Source organism: Penicillium paradoxum (assembly GCF_028828445.1).
Source record: "Penicillium paradoxum strain IBT 22861 chromosome Unknown utg000004l_segment0_segment0, whole genome shotgun sequence".
Taxonomy (NCBI): domain Eukaryota; kingdom Fungi; phylum Ascomycota; class Eurotiomycetes; order Eurotiales; family Aspergillaceae; genus Penicillium; species Penicillium paradoxum.
The window spans coordinates 3137578-3155898 of record NW_026643182.1 but is presented as its reverse complement, the minus strand read 5'-3'; the positions used below and the strand labels follow the sequence as shown (position 1 = coordinate 3155898).

Here is an 18321-nt window from a genome sequence, read left to right as displayed (position 1 = left end):
GCACCTGCACAGGGAGGGGTTTTTATTTCTTCACGCCTGTTTTTCTTGGAAGCAAAAAGTACATGATTGGTGTAATCTCTGTACCGAGCAAAGTACCAGTTGGCTGAAGCCACAAGACCGAACTCAAACCCCGCCTACGATACAGGAAGACTTCTGCGGAGCCAATTGCAAGACACTCTCGCATGGGACCGAGGCTCACTAGAAGTATAGTGTGGAGTGCTACGGAGTAGAGAGTATTACACCCGGGGTTTGGCTAAAAGTACGACCCGGTAGCCCCACTGACTAGGCATTGGGACTAATGGCAAGGACATATCGCATGATCGATGAGACATAGGATGTAGGCGGAGTGGAACCGTATTTTAGGGAGCGCCTTTGCCTTCGTAAAGGCAGCGAACCTAGAACAATGACGTTATGGGAGGGGTTTGGGACATACTTCGTACTCAGTGCTAGCTTGAGCTGCCCCGGGATTGGTTAAGTGCTCTTCTTTGCTTGCGCAATGTGCACCTGCTCAAACATACTTCGCTATATTGAAGATACGAATGCGATATAATGTACTCCGTAATTGCACTAAGATTGACATGGTTCATGCGAGAGAAAGATGAAACGCTACTAAACCAACAAGATTGGGAAAGGTAGGAGCGGAACCTGCATTCCATGCGGGTTTTATTGTTAGCAGCACCAGGGAGGTGGTTGACTGGAGAATAACAAAGGTTCGTTGCTTGAAGGTGAGCGGAGATGGCTTGGATGTTCTTAGGATATTGTTTCATGGGTGAGGGATGTATGCAAAAGTTGAATAAGACATGGCAAGATCAAGGGTTCTAGGACGAAAGCATGATTTTTTTACTACTCCCTAAGTCTCTAGATAGTGACTGTAGTGTATATAAAATTTCAATTTCATCCTTGAGTGGTCCAGACGTTGCTATCTTGGAAGGTCCAAGGTATAAATTGATATATAGAGACAGGCTCTAAAATATAAATCAATCAGAGCAGAGCACTCGCCACAGGAACCAGACATATACCAAGAATAAACCATACAAATAACGGCAAGGGTATGGATTTGAAAAGGGTAGACCTGGCCCAGAAGCGGCCATGAAGGACCTTGCCCAGGGCCTGCGACCTATGCTGATCTGGAACACCAGATTCAAGGTTGAGTAGAGCCTCGACTGCCTTGGAAGACCCAATCTCTTCCGCTATGGCCAGGAGATGTTGGATTTCATGATGGTTGTTTGTTACAGTTGCACCGGCTTCAACGAGGAAATCCGCAACGTCGGAGACTCGTCTTCGGATAGCGCTGGCTAGCACAGTGTCCCCAGAGAGGTCCATGCAGCCAATGTGACAGCCATGGCGAAGTAGTATCTTGGCCATATCCCTGCTTTTTGATAGATGCAGTGGCCTCCGCCCATAGATATCAAGGCAATTTGGGCTGAGGACTCCGGCGGACAAAATCATGTCCACCACCTCGGTTTTATTCTCCATTACGGCCTGGTGCAAGAGGGAAAACCCGTGAACTGGGTCGCGGAAATTGAGATTTGCTCCTTTTCTAGAAATAATATGCTGGATTGGACTCCAGCCGTGGTGTTTTGCAAGAATCAAAGCGGGCACGTCTCTGATGATATCGGCTGCAACTGAGGGGGGAGATTTGTTCAGCCCGGGGTATCGGAGAGCCAGTGAGTCTGCATAACCTTTGTCCTGGAGAGCAAAAAGCAGCATGGAAGCTGTATGACCTTGCTTGTTGGAAATATTAGGATCAGCACCCAGCTGCAGTAATGCCTCGATAGTGGCACGAGCAAGGGGACTGGCTGATTGGCATGCGTGATGGAGGGGTGTGCATCCCGCTTCATCCAACGAGTTGAGGCTGTAGCGTGAATTGTTTGACAGTTTGTCATGTAACAGGAAAATCACCGTTGGATGTGCATTTGCGCTCGCAAGGTGAAGAAGCTTGTTGGGGAATTTCAACTCTATCTGACTGCAGCGCAAGAGGGCTTTGACAGTGTTCGCCCGTCCAAGCATTACCGCCAAGGTTAAAGCGCTTTGTCCAGATTTATCCAGGATGTTCGGATTGGCGTTGTGCTCGAGAAGTAATGTTACAATCTCATGGCAGCTGCCTTGCAAGCCGTATATGACTGTGTTCCTTCGCATAGAAGCTCTTATGGCCTGCATAATGGCTGTACGTCCACTCGCATCCTGTAAATCGACATCTATTGATTTTTCATTCAACAGTGTTTTGACCGCTGCAAGGTAGGGACGTTTCGCTGCACAGATGAGAGCTGTTTGACCACGCCAACCGATCCCGGCGTTTATATTTACTCTTTCACTCCGCAAAAGCATCTGTGCAATCTTAAAGCGATTGTCTTCGTTTTCGTTGTCATTGGGCAAGAGATTCGCCCCCGGTAAACCAAACATAGCATCGAAAAGTGTGGCATCATCGGGCACTGCCTCTAATTCTAGCAGTTTGCTCACCGCGTCGATCTGGCCCTGGACGCAGGCGTATCGCAAGGGGGTCCTGTTATATCGTCGATCACGAATGTTGATATCATCACCCTCGTGGACCAATCTCTTGATAAACCCTGATATTCCAAACCAAGCACAAATGTGGAGGCTATGAACACCGTCATGAATCCAAGGGATCGAGATGGGAGGACCTGTTCTCTTCACCATTCTAGTCCACAACTTGATGTAGTAGGTGTTGTGCACAAACTGGAATGCATCTTGCTGAGCTGAATCTTCAAGTTTTAAACAAGCCTCCTTGACGTGCTCCCCCCAATACTTCGAGGCATAGGGCAAGAAAGGGTAATCTTGAGCTTTTTCACAATGGTTCAACGCATCTGGGTGCTTCAGGTATGTTAGGCAGATCTTTGCCATCACAGCATGCGCCTCTCTCAATATCTCATGGTCTATCCTGCTCAAAACTTTCCACATAGAATGGTGAAAAAAGGAAAGCCATGAATTGGCCTCGTCACCCCTGTCGATTGAGAGTAGTCCATTGCATGCCACCAATATGGGCACTCTTTTGTCCAGGTTACATGGCTCGATTAGACCCGTATTACTTTGCAAGGCCAGTGCATGCGTGAGCATCTTCAGGGTCAAGTGTTCGCGTGCTGAGTAGACCAAGCCCAGCGCGTCCTGGCCCAGTCGATTTGTACGGCCCGTTGACTGGTGGCACTTGATGCTTTCCAGTTTCTTTCTAACATGCTGCACCAACGAGTCGTAAGGAATAACTTGTATGTTGTCAATCAGGTCCTGATCTGTTGCCGCTGCAATATCGTTTTGCAAAAAATCTTCGATCGAACACTTGGCCACTAGGAAGTTCCCCTGTGCAAGTTCTGCAATCCGGCGGGCAATAATGTCCAGCAGATTAGGCTTGTCACTTATATAGCGAGCATTGCTCGACGTGATGAAGGCAGGAGCCTGATTCAGCCGTTCATCCATTGGCTCGTTGGTAGCCTTTGGGCCCTGGATGACCGAATTCAGTTGATGACGACAATAATCCTCTAGCTCATCCATTTCAGCCTGAACTTCAACCTCACCACATTGCATTTCCCCTTCATGGCTTTCGGGGCATCTCAATCCTTCTTGTCTGCATTCCCCACACACGTCGAATTGGCCGTCCTCACAGCTACAATTGAAGTATAGGGCAACGTCCGTCCTTAAGCAGACGTTGCACTGTATTGTATTTTCCCTTTCGGTGTAGTTTTGGGACGTGGTAAGGACACTGATCTTTTGACGTTTCGTCACGAGATACATGGGGTAATCTCGGACAGCCTCGCATACACTCTTGCTGTAGTTTTCTATGCCATCAACGACAAGGTAGGTTCGTTCGTATTTTTCGAGCAGGGTTTCAAAAGCCTCGCGCTTGATCTCGGTACTCGGCGACTGTTCTAACCCATAGCGGGCATAATGATCCTCGACTAACTGGGGTATCTCGCATGACGGGTCAAACTGGATCAGCTGTTTCAGCAGACTGCCCGTCAGGTTTTCGGGAGTTTGTTCGGCTTGCGGATCGTCATCTAAATAGATGTAGAGGACAGGACGCAACGGAAACATTTTCTGCAAATGATTCACTATAATAGCACAGAGATAGGTCTTTTCCATGATGTCAGACGGGTGTCGATAGATTCCATTTATAGGTTTTCGGGGTTATTACTAGGTACCTTGCCAGTGCCGGTAAGCCCATAGCAGTGGAGTCGCCAGCGTGCCCCATCCACCCAATGCTTGAACTGGTCCGAGTTTAGCAGCCATTTTCCGGTAGAGAAACGACTCTCCAACAAGTTACGCTGCTTCTTGTGAAAATGAAGAGGGGTAATCCAATCTAAGATCATGTTCCGACGCGTGATGTCATTCGTAGCCTTGATCTGCGTGATGTCTTGCTTTACTGAAGTGACCGAAGGGGGTATAGTTAGCTTCAGGATGATCGGAGTTCATTTAGTCTTTGGGGGTAGGTAGGTACTAATTCACGCACGCTCTACAAAGATAGCCGCCAGCTCTGTCCCATCCACTTCCTCTGGCGGAATGATCCTCAGAAGATCTTTCGCATATCCCGCTGCCGTCATCGCAGCATAGGGCTGCCATCGATCGTTTTTATGAGTGTCGGCATAGTCTGAGATGCCGCGTATGGTAATACACGGAATGTTATTCATGAGCCCGGCAGCTTCCATCTCGAAGCAAATCACATTGTGGTCCTGACGCATCCGGTCTCGGACACGAGCAGATTTCATCACCACATCGGCAGAGGCAACGAGGCCGTAATGAACTGAGGGGAGAGCGCGGTCGCCTCGATCCACGGTCAGGCTATGATCACATTCGTCACAGGTGATCTGCCCCTTTTGGTGATTATAGTCCGACCGAAACAAACGGTCGTGCTCGCGGCCGGGAAAGCGGAAGTGGGGGTTTCCGAACTCTTGGAGTTTCGCTATACCCTCGTTGATGAACGTTTGCATACTCCCATCTCCCAATCCGTGATCGCCTCTGAGATTCCCCGTCGCAGAGATCAAGATCTGCGCCGGCCTGTTCAGATGTGATCCCATATAGTAGCCCCCTTCGTGTTCGCCGCTCAGGTTGTACTGGAAGACCCCCCTAGAATCGGTCATCACGTTAGACTTATAGCATGATGGTATGAGGAATGTGTAATACGTGTATGTCATACATACCATGATCACCTTTAGGCTCGCTGACGACCACATCACCCAGCCTGATATCATCCGTCCCCCCGTACACGTTAGGTGCATTTGTCGCACCGCCGCCGATGCCCACAACGAGTGAGAAGCGGATCTTTGGGAAGGACCGGACGAGGTTAGTGGCCACAGTTGCGGCCTCGCCCCTCCCCGCGGTAGTCGCCTTTACGACAACAACGTTATGCTCCCCCATGCGACCAAGAGTGTATGAATTCTGGTCCTTGGGAGTAGGGAGGAGCTGATGGGTTTCATCTAGCATAGCTCTGGCACTCAAGAGCTCAGTGTGTAGAATGCAAACCCATGCCACCGTGTAATCCTCACGCTTGAGCTTTGGTCGCGTGGTAGAGGCCATTTTTGTTTGGGAATCGATATAATATGGAGAATATTGTGACTGAGAACGTGTGTTTCTTTGGATAATCGTGAGGACCTCTCCTCGTTTCCTAAAGAGTCGCACTCCTCATCTTCCAACAAGCCTGTGAAATTTCTGATGTTCAGGTCAGTACTCAGGACGGCCCCCTACCATCCACAATGCAGGGGTCAGGATTCAGCCTCACTTTACCCAGGTGCAGGGTGCTCAGACTGCAAATTTTGACTCGACGGTGACCGTCCATCAATGGGAGACCGGTATTTTGATGACTTGATTGATGAATGTGAACACGAATTCACTGCCCAGGTGGCTTGCATCGATGGTCTGCTCCCTGGCATTTTGATTGGAGATGGGGGAGTACCTGTAACCTCAAATTGCGACTAGTGATCTATCTGCCCACGGCTAGGGGTTCAGGCTCGAGTTGTATGCACATTTACCTACGGAGCACATATTTATGTACATGTTTATGTACAACATACGGAGTAGGTACGGACGGAGTACGGAGGATGTGACAGCGTGAAAATCTGACAGGGCTCAAGGGATGATCTTTACTCCGTACAGTGATTGTTATCCTCCGCACACTATTCGGAGGGGAACGCCCGTCTCACATGAGCACGTGTAGATCAAAGCCTCAGTAATCTATACGGTATTCTACAATAGTAAGTCCTACCTGTGTACGGAGTACTACCTAGATAATCGATAAATATACATGATAGTTGGGGTACGGGCCACTATCTAAAATATGCATTCGGGATCCCCCTCCGAATTGAGAGGGTGTAGGTACTGGGCATGTACTCCGTAGGTAGCTCCTCCTGAGCCAAACGTACACCCCTTTTGTTAATCGTATGTAACCCCAACTGCCTGATGGACCAATGAAGATCCTTCCTCAGAAAAAAAAACTAGCACACCGGCCTCACCCTCCATTTCACGGTGAGAGCTAGCTGATTCTAAGCCGGACATCCTAGTATATTTTACCTCAATTTTATGCAGGGAGCTACATACGGAGTATAGCTAGCTGATAACAGGTACGCTGTACGAGGTTACGGGGGACGGGAGTCAGCAGATCTGTCTATATTGTGCTAGAATATAGAAGTTGTAGTCTGGACTCCGGAATCGACCCTGAAATTGCCTCTGAACATCTCCATGACATCCGGATATTGGTTCTCCCCTCTGTCAAATTGGGGACTCAATTCCAGCAGTTTCCATTGCAACATGATGCGCTGCGTGGCATACCACAAATGTAGGCCAGATTGCGTATCAGCTCGCCGGTACCTAGCAGGGATGCAATCAAACTGCATGCGGATTATCACCAACAGCCCTGGCTCATGGGAGGCTGGTGTCGCCTGGGGCTGAGTCCTGCTGAAACGAGCCTAGCGTTGATAGCCCAGAAATGGGAGAGTTGGGGACGGCACCCAACACATAGAATTTATATAAATGAAGAGAGAGTTACTCCGCATATATCCTCCTTTTCTGCTAGAGACAGTTACTCGGCATATATCCTCCTTTTCTACTTCCCAAGAGCAAAACATCAAGGTACCTAGGTAGCTACCTACCTACATAGTTAGCCGAGCTTTGACCATGCGGCTCGTTGCTGCCATACTCTACCTGCTTTCGTGGATAGTGCCGGGGGTGTTGGGAGCGCCTCCCAGTACCACCACCAGCACGTTTATACCCAACCCAACAGTGTGTGGGGACATTGTTCATGGTCGAGGTACCCATTCCTTCTTTCAGTTATTCCTTCCGTGCCTGCGTTAACAACAGTGAAGAATCTTTTCATGGAAACGGCCTGCTATTCAACGCAACAAAAGTTTATGAGTGCCTGATCAACGTACCCTTTCACCCGGCTGTCGGTACTCGACTGATCAAGTACATCAACGATACCATCCAATTCCAGAGTACACTTGCTTACCTCGCACATCCACCCCCGACCTACCAGCAGCCGGCAGTCGACCTATTAGCTGGCTTGACAGAACTCCAGCATTGGATTGACCAAGGGCTCTTTGCAAACGAGTACGAGTTTGAGCTCGCACTAAATAGGCTGATATCCTCGGCGCATGATGGTCATCTCAATCTGCATGGCGGTATGCTGGAGAACTTCATATTCGCCGCGCCGGTCGACATCGTATCGGTGTCGTTGGATGGGTTGGAATTACCAAAGGTTTATGTTGCACGTATGATCACCATGAGGGAGAAACATTGTCGGCATTAAAAGACGGGAACTGACCACCCTACAGATGATTTGTTTCTTAACCAGAGCCATCCCAATCTTTGTACAGGCCCTAACAAGAACGAACCTGCTGGTTGCTGGGAACCATCGCCTATTATCAGTATCAACGGCCAAGATGTTGTTGACTATCTCACCGATTTTGCCGCTTCAAACTCTTTTGGCAATCTGGAGCCTCATTCGGATTGGAATATGCTCATGAGAAGTGCCGCATTGGACAATCAAGGATATCTAGAAGGATTCGCCGCGGCCAATGTTTACGCTGGCGACAAGATGGACATACAGTTTGAAAATCATACTGTGACTCCTCCGCTCCCATGGATATCCCTCTATTACACACAGCTTGAGACGGGACCACTCGAAACTGGCGGCGACTTCTACAATTTCTTTGTACTAGGCCGGTACCCGGCTTCCTTTGACTCTCATATCACGAACGATACTACAGATGACACAACAGCAATCGACTCCCCCCGGGCCGCATTGGTTCTATATCTGAGTCAACACCAGCCCCCTCAGAAGTGCGTGATGCGCTATCTCTCGGGGACACCGCACCTTACCCCCCCTGGTCGATGTCAAAATGGGGACTGGCTTGGAATTCAATGGAATGTCCTTGCGCGGATATTTCCTTTATCAATCATCATTAGCGGTCTTGGTCATACCCTCCTTTTTGTACTACGGAAGCCGTGCGGAGACATTCAGCGATACAGTCAAATCATTCATACGACTTAGTCGCGAGGCAGGGCTAAAAAAGGTCGTCATCGACGTACAGCAGAATACCGGTGGGGAAGTCCTGCTAGCCATCGAAACATTCAAATTGGTGAGATAGCCCCGTCCAACTTTGGGTTTCATAAATTCTGATCGGAGACTTGGACACTGCAGTTCTTTCCTACCCGTGAACCATTTGTAGGAAGTCGCCGTCGTGCTCATCCCATGGCCGACGCCATGGGTTCTACAATCACGGACTACTGGGATCATCTTGACCCAGTCAGTGGCAACTATACCCGGCTATCTACAAATGAATGGATCATCACGGGTCGCATCGACGCTGAAGCTGGCCAGAACTTCACCTCATGGCAGGACTATTTCGGACCAGCCAGTACCTACCACGACGATAGCTTCACGAAAACAGTAAGAACTTCCCTTCACGTATAATTGCGCCGGGAGTCGTGACTAATACGCTAGAGGGGGAGTACAGGAGCAATTCAATCTCACTAGCGAGATCTTTGGCTTGGAGGCACTCGGTATGGTGGTAGACGGCTCGGAAACGTCACAAGCGGCTTTCGCGGCCGAGGACATTATGATTGTGAGTGGCCACCACATGTATGGTCCATTGGGTGACGGTCTACGGCTAACATAATCTCCAGCTCAGCGACGGTCTCTGCTCATCGGCATGTGCCCTCTTCATGGAAATGATGCACCACGAAGCCGGTGTACGCACGGTGGTAGCAGGGGGTCGACCTAGCTATGGGCCGATGCAGTCACCAGCGGGCACTCGCGGCGCCTTGGGATATTCACATTCTAGAATGGACACCGATATGAAACTGGCAAAAGACCAGGACCCCTCCCTAGGAGGCCGACTGCCCGACCGAACACTCGATTACTACCTCACCTACGCGAGCGTCAATCTCCGTGACCAGGTGCGTCAGGACGACAGTGAACGAACACCCCTCCAATTCCTCTACCAGCCAGCCGACTGTCGCATTTTCTACACGCCACAAACCTGGTATAACTTCACCAACCTGTGGAACCACGCCGCAGACGCCATATGGCATAATCCCGCGCTTTGCGTTCTGAATTCCACTTCTAAATCCACGCGACAAGTTCCGCCCCCTCCGCCTCCACCCCCATTCAAGCCTCTTCCTCCGCCTGACAAGACGGTAGATGCAGATCATGCTGCATCCCACTCGTCAGTTGATATCGAAGATCCGTCGAACGATATTCTTGGAGGCTCGCCACCTGTCAGGGACATTCAAGGCATGAAATGCAAGCGGGACAGTGATTGCAAGGGCGGAGGCCGTTTCGTCTGTCGCGAAATTTGGGGATGTCCTGATGGCTTCCCTGAATTATTCTTCCAATGTACTTCGAAGTGTTCCTTCTCTAAGATATATAAGACCTGCCAATGTCAAAGGCTACAGAGATACGACAATCGACAGACATACGACGATCGACAGACATACGACGATCGACAGACATACGACGATCGACAGATATACGACGATCGACAGACAAATAACAATCCTCGAATTGGATACACCCGGTTTGAACATCCCGGCTACTGCCAGCCGTTCCTTGATCGGTGCGATATTGGCTGCGGTATCTCGGACCATTACGCCAAGTAACTGCAGCCATTGACTCGTCAGACTCCCGTTCCTCCTAATTACTGGCGGCATACAGCAGAGTTCTATGGCAATCGCATGCTCCGTGATTTGCTATGGGGCCCGGCAGGGGACTAGTGGTGGTAAATTCTGAGTGAAAATAGGTGCAAGAAGCCTTGTGGATTGCGGATTGTGATCCAATCAGCGAGGTTGGTAGAGATCTATAGAGGGCGGAATGGGAGAAAAGGCAGAGGGAACAGGGAAGCCATAATGTAGGAAGAAAATAGAGTAATGGAGGCGCGGGTTTGATATTCTGGGGGTTCATGCTGACCTCTCTGTCTGTGTAATTTGCACAAGCTTTCCTCAAACCATGTAGTATGGCTTCACCATAAGCTAAATGGGAAAGTAAATGGCGCTCGGGAACCTGGTCATCCATCGAGGCCGAATATTTGGCACATCTGGAAAAAGTAGAACAGATTAATTTATCACAACTTCCTGCTCATGGCATCCAGTTGGTAAGATGGCCGAGTTGGTCCAAGGCGCCAGGTTAAGGTATACCTTAACTCCACAACTAGCAATAGTTTCCTGGTCTCGAAAGGGGCGTGGGTTCGAATCCCACTCTTATCATATCTTTTTGCTTCCTTTTTTTCATTTTGGGGTAGAATGCCTCGTTATCACCAATGAGACTATTGCTCGATCCACGGATGATGTACAATTCTTTTCACCCGCGTTCCGCTGGACGATACTCAAAACGACCACTACCACTACGGAGTACTAGGTTGTGGAACAATGTGAGGAGTGCAACAGATAATATATTATAGTGTTATGATGATAAATTCATTCGTTCGATACATCTCGCTTTAAATATATGCTTTCATGCGGAATAGCGTCCCAAAGCCAGCTTTGCCAACGACTAACGGTGCTGCATCGGCAGTATACAAATCCACCATGGAGAGCGGCCCTCGCGCTGTCCATGAGGCTATCCCCCTGGGTCCTCGCGTATTTTCAACCTGAAATGTAAGGCCACACATCGGCGGGCAGTGCAAACAAGACAAAATCTTATTTGGACTACCGAAGTATTCGATTCTCCCAAACTGCTCGGGCTTTAGACAGAGCGTTGAGCTGATGGCCTTGGATTTCACTGGCATTTGCTTCCAAATGGTCCTGAAGAATTGGGAAGATGCAAAAAAATAAAAACAAAAAGAAATGGACGGGCGGCGGATTGAACGCCGGACTTTTCGCATGCAAAGCGAACACTCTACCACTGAGTTACGCGCCCAATGTTCTTGTTCGAGGGCACGGGTGAGTCGCCGTATTATTGCTTTCATTGAAGGTCATTGAGATATGTGCAAGCCTAGTGGCCGATCAATGGATGGAGATATGGACAGAAAGGAAAATGGCTTGCCAGGATGGGTGGAATTGCGCTCAGTGTGCAAATATGGCAGCCCAAGGAGAAAGAAGTAAGGAGTTATACATCTTTGCAACCGGAAGAGGCCTTCGTCAATTCGGAACGCGTCGCTGAACCGCTGTCGCTGGCCTTCGCATTGCCTCGCATACGCGGCAAAGATACTTTGATACTAGGTCTTAATCTCAAAACTATCCAGAGGGGGCTATTTGGTGCTAAGCCTTTGATGAATAGGGTTCATTTATGCAGGCCATATCGATATATCTAGATACATCCCTATTGTGGCAAAATGATGCGTTGAATTCTCGCGTTCAACAATTCTATGGAAGCCCAAGCTACCGCGCGTTTCAAAGCTTTGCAACAGAGATTGCATGCTCCATCAACAAAAAGCTCACCCCGGAAGCTGCACAGCACAGTTACCCAGATCTTAATTACCAAATCGAAGGCAATTCTCCGCTCGAAAGTCGTGAAAGCCTTTCTTCACTGAACTGGAAACACTCTGGAAGCCCTGTTTCCTCCCAAGCCTTTCCAAGTGCAAGCTGAGCGACGGCTGGAGCACATGTAAATATCCGTGCCATACCTGCCGGGCGTCAGCATTTGGACGATCTGAATCTAGTTGAGCAAGGAAAGCACTTACCATGTCCATTGAAGCCAGCACAAATATACTGCCCAGGGAGAGAATCAACTGCTCCAACGAAAGGAACAGAGTCAGTAGTCATAGCAATGATACCGGTCCAGGCATGATCCAAGCCTTCGCCATGCATAGCAGTATGAGATGCATATTCAGGGAACATATCTCCAAAGCTTCGCAGAGCGTCTTGGGCAACCTCCTCACTGTATGAAGTGTCGTCGGTGCTGAGCACCCCTTTCCTTGTTTCAGCACTCATTGTCGGGTTTGATCGCGATACACCCAATATCAAAGTGCCATCTCCTTTGCGTTGAATCAAGGAGTAAAAGTGAAGAAGGCTGTAGCGGAGCGAGAAAGTATTCTGCAAGGCTTTCTGTCCCACGAAAGCAGGAACGGGAATGAGAGAGTGAGCCTGGGCACGGTTTGGTCTGATGTATGCCTCCAATTGCGGCAAGAGCAAGGCGGCATGGGCATTCGTGCAGTGGATAATTTTCTCTGCTGCTATTATTCCTCGGGGTGTGTGAACATCCCAGGTATCTGGGGTGGTAGCGTGCCGTTCAATTTTGGTGGCAGGGCAGAATGTGAACAACTTCGTACCCTTGGATATTACTGCCTGGAGAAGGAACTGCGCAAGCTTCGCGGGGTGACTTGATCCTGCTGGCCACTCATAGGCTGCTACAGCTCCTGGAACCCTAGTCTTCTGCTGAGCTTGATCTCCCTCATAGTATTTGATGTGCGACGTATCCCCTCCTGCTTTCTTAAACGCTTCCAGGCTCTCTGCCTCATAAGCTGCAAACTCGTGGGTCATGCATACGTCAAAGGTTGTCGTCAAATTGAAGTCGCATTGCACGTTATGCTTTTTGACAAATTGATCAACTCTTTCCAAGACCAGTCGCTCATCTCGGATGATTTCCAATGCTTGTTCTTCTCCGTGCACCTTTGAATAAGCGGTATAGCCCCTGAACGCATCTAACCTGGCATGTCAGAAGAGTTCATGGAGTACTCCGTACATCAGTTCCGAATGGGATCACACAGACCTGGTCGGATATGTCCAGCATTCCGTGAGCTTGCGCCACTTGCAGCCTCGCGAGCCTCGAGAATCACGATATCCTCAGCGTTTACCCCGCGTTCGATCAGTTCGAAGGCTGTTAAACCACCTGATATTCCAGAGCCTACAACGACGTACTTTGACTCCGATGGAACCTGAGTCTCGGAATTGGCCTCCAAATTGGGATAGGCTCGGGTTGTTCGTTGCCAGTAACTCAAACAAGGGGTGGGATTCGGCAAGCTTCTACTAGATCCATTTGAAGGAACCAACATTGTGAGGGTCTCAGATAATATGAGAGTATATATACATAGAAAGCACAATACCCTGGTACATACCGAGTGCCTCAAATAACCACGCGATGGCCTCCCAGGATTCTGGGTGCGGGGAAGTACGGGATTCTCCTATCGCGGACTCTGCCCGACCCCCAAACGTAGAGATTTTAGCAGTTGACCTATCTCCCGAAGTGGCGGATAGTTGAGTGCCAAGATAATTTCGCAAGGGGATCTCCCTCTGGTATGTAAACCGAAGTATCTCAGTCACGGGAGCCTCCAAATTCCCGCGGTGGCTACCCCCAACAGGGCGAGCTACGATTGGTGCCCATGTTTCTTATCACGCGCTCACCGCACAGGAAATAGTGTCGGATGTGCATTCGAACGTTGCTCCAGTCGCATTTTACCTGTTATCTGCGAGGGGTCATGGGCATGCACGGGCTGATCACCGCTCCGGCGTGTATATAACTGGCTCGGGTCCCGGACAGCGTTGGCTTTGTTTTGCCTGTCACATCGCCTGGTAATGGTGTCTTTCAAACCGTTCCGTCGCGATGCGTCGACGGACGTCGATATTCGATCTCCAGATGAGAAAGCTTTGGTCCGACGCCTGGACATTTGGCTGATGACGTTCGGTTGTCTTTCGCAGGGTGCGTTGGGCTGCAGAATTCCCCTCGCAGATGGAGATCGCCGAAACTGATTGCTCCCCAGTCATCAAGTATCTCGATCAACAAAATATCAACAATGCTTATGTATCTGGCATGAAAGAGGATTTGAACTTGGTTGGAAATGAGCTTAATCTGTGCGTCAAAAATATTGACTCCCTACCTACATGCGACTTGCTAATCACTCGTTTCTCGCCAGGTTCGGCACATACTTCAGCGTCGCATACTGTATCATGCTGATACCCTCGCAAATCATCCTCACCTACGTGCGACCAAGTTACTGGCTCCCGGGGTTGGAGGTTGCTTGGGGTCTTATGACCGGGTTGATCGCGATGACAACAAACGCCAAACAAGTTTACGCGCTCCGTGTGTTTCTCGGTCTATGCGAGAGTAGTTCCTGGCCAGGCATGATGACTCTATTCAGTACGTGATTCCAAGGCGCTCGACAACAGCCCGCCCAATTAACCAACCTTTTAGTGTACTGGTACACACCAACCGAGCTAGCCAAACGAATGGGATTCTACCACTCTTGCCAGGCAGTCGGTCAGATGATGTCCGGAGCGATGCAAGCCGCAATTACCAAGACACTCGATGGACATGCTGGACTAGCAGGTTGGCGCTGGCTGTTTGTGATCAATGCCATCATAACCGTGATTTGGGGCTTCGCAGGATTCATCATGCTCCCCGATCTCCCGAACCGGCCCAACCCGCGCGCGTTCTGGTTCAAGAATGTGCACGCCGAGCTTGCTATAGAGCGCCTTGCCCGTAACGGCCGAGCCGAGCCGAAGCGAATGACATGGTCAGGCGTCAAGCGCACCTTCGAGGGATGGGTCGTCTATTTCATTGCAATCTTGTATACCGCCACAGTCCTGGGAACATGGGGATACAGCTATTTCACTTTATTCCTCAAATCTCTCAAGAACCCCGACGGCAGCCCGAGATGGCCGATATCGATGGTCAACGCCATTCCCATCGGCGGATCCGCGATCAACGTCGTCTTCGTATGGATCTGGGCTTATCTATCCGATTACTTCCAAACGCGATGGGTGCTTATCGTCGTCCAGGCGGTTATTGGAATCATCCCGTGTATCATCATGAGCATTTGGATCGCGCATCCAACGACGGTTTCGGTATCTGCTGCTTACGCATCATATTTCATCGCTTATATTCCTCTCGGCACGGCGCCGCTCATCTTCGCCTGGCTCTCTGATCTTCTCCCCCAGGATCCAGAGGCTCGGTCGCTCATTGTTGGCGTCGCTATCGCTGGTTATTATGGCATTTCCGCCTGGTCGCAAGTTCTTGTCTGGCCTGCGTCCGAAGCTCCATTCTATAGATATGGATGGCAGTCTGCTTTGGCATTGCTAGTGCTTGTGATTATCATGACATGTCTTTTGAGATATATTGATGTACGGTACCTCCTACCGAAGCGTGAGGAGTTCCGGGAAATTCTAGCAGACAATATTGTTGCGAGTAAGGGACTTTTGACGGCTGGGTCTGCGGGTCAGACCAATGCTTCGCAGCGAGAATATGGAACCTCCAAGGGATCAGCTACAGCAAGCGTGAGTAGAGCTTAGACGATTCGGGTTTCGACCTGGATATACATTCAAGTTGATTTGCTTCGTCTCCGGAAATGATATAGATTGCAGTCTGAGCAGCTGATTTACCTTTATCTGTTAAATAACTATTCTGAGCCTCTTGGGTCTGTATGTATTCTATACATCAGGCTGTCTAGACCATTTAATGAAGAGGAATGAAGAATAACGTCAAGCAATATATTAATAAATAAACCGGGTTATTTTTGTATGTTAAAATACATGGCCCGAAGGCACATGTCAGACTTCAGAAGGTTATATGTAGACGATCATTTCCATCTCTTCTCTCGGTCACTTCCCACCTCACCAGAGAAGCATCTTAGTATTTACCAGTGGCAACAACTCAATAGTAGAGAGGGTTCTCAGGATCAGTAAGGTCAAAGATCACACTCGAGTGAGGCTTGGCACCACCCCGATTGGCAAATTCCTTGTTGAAGTCAATACTCCGGTTGAAAGAAAGACTACCATCCTTGTTGAGATCGATATAGTGCGCCTTGAAGTCAGCCGGCGTATTGATAATGCCGATATCTCCAGTCTGGACAAAGTAGTCCGTAACAATGAGGTGTTTCTGGTCAGGAGTGACCTTCACGTAATGGGGTCCGACAGTGGGCTGGTCCTCATCGGGGTCATCGAGACGCTTGATGTTGTCAAGATCGCTGATGTCCAGAGCCGCAACGTGGTTGGCTGTGGTGAGAGTGGCGTAGAAGAATTTCCCGTCTTGGCTGATGTCGGAGCTGTTGGGTAATTTGTGTTAGGAAGGGGGAACTTTTGTGTGTTGAGCCGTTGGGTGCTTACTAGATAGCAATGGTATCACGGGCCTTGGGACCGAGGTCGTAAAGTTCCTCGATCACACCTTGTTTACCGTGGGCATCTTTGCGCAGAGGGTAAATAACCCAGAGTTGACCGAGGTGCACGGCAGTTGCGATAGCAGCAGATTCGGGGTGTCCGGGGATGAACTTGACGTCTTGGATACCACCGCCCTTGACAAGCTCACGTTAGCCAATGCATGGTCGTGTTGTGTAAAGGCTATACATACATTGGGAATAGTCAAAGTGCTGAGAATTTTTCTCGAGTCCAGATCCCACAGACGTAGGGTATCAGCACGACGCACGCCAAGGCTGGGCTTCAAAATAGAAATTGGCTCCACGAAGTCAGAAGTCAAAATCAATTTCTTCTCCCAATCGATGCTCAGTCCGTGAGGGGAGAATTGCTGTCCGAGAATATTGAGGGTACCCTCAACATCCTCGGGCCATTCATGGATGATGTTGAAGTCGGCATCGGTCTCAACGAGACGACCGGGTGAAGTCCCCACGGCTGAACCCATGTAGGTAATAAAGAATCCACCATCTGGCTTTGCTCGGACCTCATCCGCAACAGAGGCGAGAATACCGCGGTTACTTTTCAGGAATTCCGGACGGTATGGATTGGAGGTATCGAAATAGAAACCGGTATCCTGATGGAAAATAAGCTGTGTTTTGAGATGAAAACAAGGAAAAGAGATTCATACTTGAGTCTTCAAAAGGGAAAGCAATCCACCACCCCAGATGGTCTTCCCATCAAGGGACGGTCCAAGATGGTGGGGATCATTACCACTGCTAGGTACATCAGTCACCCAAAGAAGGGTGCCGAAGGTATCATCATCCAAACTGTAGGTTGCGAGGAAATCTACCAGTGACGGTTAGTCTCATCAAGAACCGATGCTCGTTGGGTGTTGATCCTTACCCTTGTGGAACTTGTCAGCGGAGCCAGTCCAGAAGTAGCCAATTTTCTTTGGCTTGATATCACTCGGGGTGAACGGAGGGCTCTCCAGTGGAGGAGTAGGGATTTGCAAAATAGGCAGAGGAGGAGCATTGCTAGTCAGAGGCTCAGTCACCCCAGGAATGGTGGGAATGAGAGGAGGCAAAGAAAGGCACTCCCCGAGAGCAACTAGAGACGCAATGGAAGCAATGAAGGACTTCATCCTATCGGCGAGAACTGAGAAGGACTGCGCTGGTTTGTGAGCACATTTGCGGGAAATTTAAAGACCTTATATACTCAACTGCACCTTCATTTCGTCTCCAATGAAGGACCATTCTGTCCGTCCCTGGATAATCTCGACACCAGGAACATATAGCACGCAACAAGTTGGATTTTGAAATTATGTGTGATCTCAAATTCCTCAAGGAGCGATTGATCTGCGCAATAGCCAAACATTTCCCGACTCGGGGATCTGATCACCAAAAAATGAATCCCGTATCGAGGCTTCGACCGCAGGTTCAAGTTGTCCTCACCGATCCCAATGTTGAGGAGATGTCGTGATTGAAGTTAATCCAGAATCCAGTGATTTCAAGTTCGTGAGATCGATAGTTCGAACTCAAAAATGGGGCTTAAGCAAAGGCCACTCAAGTACCAGTGCTGAGACTCCCCCCTGGCTATGGCTACTGATATGTTGGTGGACGAACGGATGGTGGAACTAGGGCTAAGGAGACTCAGGATTACCGCAATAGGAAAGGACCCAGTCACACTTGGCATTGGGAATTCAAGCTCAGAGGTCAAAGCGAAGCTTACCTTTCATGTTATGGGGGCTAGTAATACTTCTGATGCTCAGAGAGCAAAAACCAAGCAATGATCTGCGGCGGCCAAGGAGCTAAGACATGTGGG

The 18321-nt window shown here is 49.4% G+C and overlaps 6 protein-coding genes across 6 annotated transcripts; 3 read left to right on the top strand and 3 right to left on the bottom strand.

Moving 5' to 3' along the window:
* Positions 1-981: 981 nt before the first annotated feature.
* On the bottom strand, positions 982-5523 carry N7457_004889 (Nucleoside phosphorylase; the record flags this gene model as incomplete). Its single annotated transcript, XM_057175934.1, has 4 exons — positions 982-4083; positions 4152-4372; positions 4460-5073; positions 5144-5523. The coding sequence occupies 4 exons, from the start codon at positions 5521-5523 to the stop codon at positions 982-984; spliced, it is 4317 nt and encodes a 1438-aa protein (XP_057032981.1).
* A 1717-nt stretch (positions 5524-7240) lies between these two features.
* On the top strand, positions 7241-8491 carry N7457_004888 (Interphotoreceptor retinol-binding; the record flags this gene model as incomplete). The annotated part of the gene is made up of 2 exons (XM_057175933.1): positions 7241-7709; positions 7773-8491. The coding sequence occupies 2 exons, from the start codon at positions 7241-7243 to the stop codon at positions 8489-8491; spliced, it is 1188 nt and encodes a 395-aa protein (XP_057032980.1).
* A 213-nt stretch (positions 8492-8704) lies between these two features.
* On the top strand, positions 8705-10101 carry N7457_004887 (Interphotoreceptor retinol-binding; the record flags this gene model as incomplete). Its single annotated transcript, XM_057175932.1, has 3 exons — positions 8705-8890; positions 8958-9065; positions 9127-10101. The coding sequence occupies 3 exons, from the start codon at positions 8705-8707 to the stop codon at positions 10099-10101; spliced, it is 1269 nt and encodes a 422-aa protein (XP_057032979.1).
* Positions 10102-11913: 1812 nt separating this feature from the next.
* On the bottom strand, positions 11914-13430 carry N7457_004886 (NAD(P)/FAD-dependent oxidoreductase; the record flags this gene model as incomplete). Its single annotated transcript, XM_057175931.1, has 3 exons — positions 11914-12062; positions 12120-13079; positions 13148-13430. 3 exons carry the CDS (start codon positions 13428-13430, stop codon positions 11914-11916), a joined length of 1392 nt encoding a protein of 463 aa, XP_057032978.1.
* Positions 13431-13950: 520 nt separating this feature from the next.
* N7457_004885 (uncharacterized protein) lies at positions 13951-15663 on the top strand (the record flags this gene model as incomplete). The annotated part of the gene is made up of 4 exons (XM_057175930.1): positions 13951-14074; positions 14136-14226; positions 14289-14512; positions 14567-15663. The coding sequence occupies 4 exons, from the start codon at positions 13951-13953 to the stop codon at positions 15661-15663; spliced, it is 1536 nt and encodes a 511-aa protein (XP_057032977.1).
* A 361-nt stretch (positions 15664-16024) lies between these two features.
* On the bottom strand, positions 16025-17641 carry N7457_004884 (uncharacterized protein; the record flags this gene model as incomplete). Its single annotated transcript, XM_057175929.1, has 5 exons — positions 16025-16415; positions 16477-16661; positions 16718-17134; positions 17189-17346; positions 17404-17641. 5 exons carry the CDS (start codon positions 17639-17641, stop codon positions 16025-16027), a joined length of 1389 nt encoding a protein of 462 aa, XP_057032976.1.
* Positions 17642-18321: the final 680 nt, after the last annotated feature.